At 19.6% G+C, this 4,134-nt stretch overlaps 2 protein-coding genes across 2 annotated transcripts in view; one reads left to right on the top strand and one right to left on the bottom strand.

Moving 5' to 3' along the window:
• PGSY75_0409900 (putative actin-like protein) overlaps positions 1-1,142 on the top strand; it is a gene marked incomplete at both ends in the record, with an annotated part of 1,943 nt that extends 801 nt beyond the window's left edge. The window contains 3 exons of the mRNA XM_018784166.1: positions 1-35; positions 140-311; positions 412-1,142. Coding sequence (XP_018643327.1) covers positions 1-35; positions 140-311; positions 412-1,142 — 938 coding nt within the window. The remainder of the gene's footprint in view (positions 36-139; positions 312-411) is intronic.
• Positions 1,143-1,719: 577 nt separating this feature from the next.
• PGSY75_0409800 (putative zinc finger protein) lies at positions 1,720-3,504 on the bottom strand (the record flags this gene model as incomplete). The annotated part of the gene is made up of 1 exon (XM_018784164.1): positions 1,720-3,504. The coding sequence occupies one exon, from the start codon at positions 3,502-3,504 to the stop codon at positions 1,720-1,722; it is 1,785 nt and encodes a 594-aa protein (XP_018643326.1).
• Between the last annotated feature and the right edge of the window lie 630 nt (positions 3,505-4,134).

Here is a 4,134-nt window from a genome sequence, read left to right as displayed (position 1 = left end):
ATGATGTACTTGAAATATACAATTATCTGATAAATGTATAAATAAGAGAAAAAAGAAAAAAACACTAAATATTTGTAAATATATACATATATATATATATATATATATATATATATATTTATATTTATATATTTTATAGAAATTAAATATAAATACCGATAAGTATAACATTTTAATAGTTATCCCAGAATGTGCAGAAAAATTATTTTTGTCCAATATATTAAGATGGGCATTTAAAATTCATCACTTCATGTCTATATCATTTATTTATAATTCACTAGCAGCAACATATTATTACGGAATAAAAACAGGTTTTCAATATAATAAAAAAATTAGACCACAAATATATATATATATATATATATATATATATATATATATATATTTTTTTTTTTTTTTTTTTTTTAAAAGCCCTTGTAGTCGATATAGGAGAAAGCGGAAGTAGGGTTACACCCGTTGCTGAAAATCATGGCATTTTTTTGGACTTTATAAAAAATAATGAAATCAGTGGATACTTAATAAATAAATATATTTCAAACTTTGTTAAAATTGATGAAAGTTATATAGATTATATTCTCATACAAGATTATAAAGAAAGGAATAGCTATGTTAGTCTTGATGTTGATAAAAATATAAAAATGTATAGTGAATGTAACGGTCTTATCAAACCATATAAAATACCTTACACTAATATTTATATAGATCCTAAAAGTGAAATATTAAGTCATGAAATATTTTTTCAACCAGAATTTTTGGCACATATGCCAGGAAATTTCTTTAAACAAAATATTATATCATTAAGTCAACTAATTTTTGAAGCCGTTTCTTCTTGTCCTATTGATTTAAGAAAACAATTCTTTGATAATATTATTTTAATAGGAGGTGTTTCCAATTGTATTAATTTTAGTCAAAGATTAAAAAAAGAATTATTACACATATTAAAAGAAAAAAATTATAGTGAAAATACAAATATACATATTAAAAAATTTAGAATGTCTCATATTTCCTCTTATTTAGGAGGAAACAAATATAGTAAAATACTATACCATAATAAAAAAAAATGGGTAACCAGGCATGAATATCATGATTCAAATAAAAATCAAATAATACAAAAACTTTTAATGTGGGCTAATATTTTATAGTATAAATGGAAAAAAGAAATTTACCTTACAAAGAAATATACAATAATATATATTATATCGTTCTTATTTGGTTTTTTAAAATATATATATATATGTATATATTTATATATATATGTATTTATTTATTTATATTTTTTTTTTTTTTTTTTTTTTTTCCTGAACATGTCATATTGTTCAGGTAAAAATTACATAGTGTACAGGCAAAGTTACACATTTAATAATTTGCCATTTTTATGTTCAATATTATTATTACCCCTTTTAAAATATAATATACAATTTTGTAATAACACTTAAATTAAACCTTTATAATACCTAATATTTTAGAAAAGGCGGGAGATAGTGTGTGTGGGCGTGCGTGCGTGTGTGGAAATAATAAAATAAAAAATATACAAGTTGTATACAAAAAAATTATATAAATAAATAAAACATAGAGGCATGTTTATATAATCATATACACATATGAAAATATACAAAAAATCCATTTATACCTTCACACACATAAACATATATATATATATATTATACATAGATATATATACATATACATATGAATGGATAAAGATTCACATATTTCTTCTTAGAGGAAGAAGATCGAATCACTTTTGTAAAACTTGTTCAAATTGTTTGTCTTCAAATTTAAATTTAAATTATATTTCTTCATAATATCAATATAATATTTATATTTACGTTGTTGTAAGTGTTTGTCTTTTTTATTTTTTAAAAGATCGATTTGATTATATTTGTAAGAAAGGTTTGTTTTATTTTCCAAGGGTAGTTTTTGTTTAAATATGTAGGCAAGTTTTCTATTGATGGCTTCTGAACCATCTGGTAAAATTAAATTGTTATATTCATTTAATTCTGGTTTGATATAACCAAATTCTTCTAATACTTGATAAATTTTATTATAGTCAATATTTTTATTTAGATCTGTTTCTTTTATTTTATAATCGTCGCTATTGTTATCATCACTACTATTATCATTATTATCATAAGAGTTTGATAAAGATGTATCTTCGTTATTTTCTTTTTTTAATATATAACTATCATTAGTATCATCATCAGAATTATTCTCTGTATGATTAGAAGTTTTATTTTTTGTAATAACATTGGAATTTTCCTTATCATTATCACTAAGATTATTTTCCTTATCATTATCACTAAGATTATTTTCCTTATCATTTATTTCTAATTGTTGATCTTTATTTTGTTCATGATTTAACATATAGAGGAGTAATTTTTTGTCTTGTTTATTATTAATATATTTATTTAATAAATCCACATATGTTTTTGAGAAGTCATAATATTTTTGAATATAAACCATAAAATTAGTATGTATCTTTGTATGACTTTTACAAATCATATGTGCTTGTAATGATTTAACACATTTAGCATATTTAAAACAATAGATACATATATTTTCTTCATATATTTTCTTTCCAATAGTTATAAGAATTTTTTTCACATTGGTTACATATTTTAAATCAGGAATATAAAAGGTATAATTATCATTCATATGTTTTATATTTTCTTCTATGGAATTAAAAATACGATTATCAAAAAAACAAACAGCTGGATTATCATATTTCACATTTTTTGTTAAAAGAACATTTTCTTTTGTAGCATATTTTATACTGTTGCTCGATATATTATTATTATTATTATTATTATTATTATTTGGGGTAGATGAAATATTTGTATTACTAATATGTCCATTTATATCATTATTACATTTGGTTATATGATTATTATAATTATCTTCATTGTAAATCATATTATTATTAATATTAACATTATTAAAATTCGCAATATTTTTTTCCTTTTTTTTTTTATTACTTGCGTTATGCTTTTTATGACTCAAGTGGCTACCTTGATTTTCTCTTTTGTCTTTTTTTTGATTCTCTTGATCTTCATTTTTTTTTAAATTTTTTAATTTTTCATTGAAAACATATTCATTTACACAATGTAAATTTAATAATTTTCTTTTCAAATTATATTTATGCCATTCTGATTTAAAATGATAACGAAAAAAAGAATAATTATATATTTGTATATTACATGTATGACATGTATATATTTTCTTATTAAGATCGCTATTTTCAATATATATATTAACTTGTTTATTATGATCTAGATTTATTGTACTACTCTTATTAATATCCATATACTCTTCAATTATAACATCTTCTTTTTTTATATTATAAATATTTTTCACATCGCATACATTATTATCTACCTTTGATGATATATTCACATTTGTGTTATGTGTCAGAATAGATATATTATTCACACTATTATTCTGTATGTTGTTATTGATATTATTATTGTTGTTGTTGCTCTCTATAAAGTTTATATGTTCACTCATTTTATGATATAAATGACATATATATGATTTTTTTTTTGGGGGTTCTTTTAAGTTGATATATTATAAAAAAAAATATATATATATATATATATATATATATTACATATATATTATATATATATGTAATATATTATTTCCCTTGTTGGCTTTTATATAGTTGTAATAAAACATATATGCATAAAGTATGGTGGATTTGCATATATGTTTTATTATTTATAAAAATATAGTTATTTAATTTTAATAATATATTATATGTATATAATACATACATATATGTAATGTATGTACTTATATATACATATGTATATATTTCCCTGTATTATTTTTATTTTTTATTTCACTCATCAACAAAACCGGTGTTCTTCATTTTATATTCCTTTAAAAAATTGCTTCCCTTCAAAAAAATGTGCTTGTCAGTGCAGATATTTTTTTTAATAAACTCTCCTTTCGTCCTTTAAAAAATTATACTATTATAAATTTGATAAAATGAAAGTAATAAATATAAAATAAATGCACAAAAGAAAAAAAAAAAAAAAAAAAAAAAAAAAAAAAAAAATAAAAAATTTAAAATTTTAAATAAAAATAAAAAAAAAAAAAAAAAAAAAAATTTATAAAATATTTAAAATAATA

Source organism: Plasmodium gaboni, chromosome 4, assembly GCF_001602025.1.
Source record: "Plasmodium gaboni strain SY75 chromosome 4, whole genome shotgun sequence".
In the NCBI taxonomy this organism is placed as follows: Eukaryota; Apicomplexa; class Aconoidasida; order Haemosporida; family Plasmodiidae; genus Plasmodium; species Plasmodium gaboni.
Note: the sequence above shows the minus strand (reverse complement) of the source record. Positions and strands in the feature narration are given on the sequence as shown.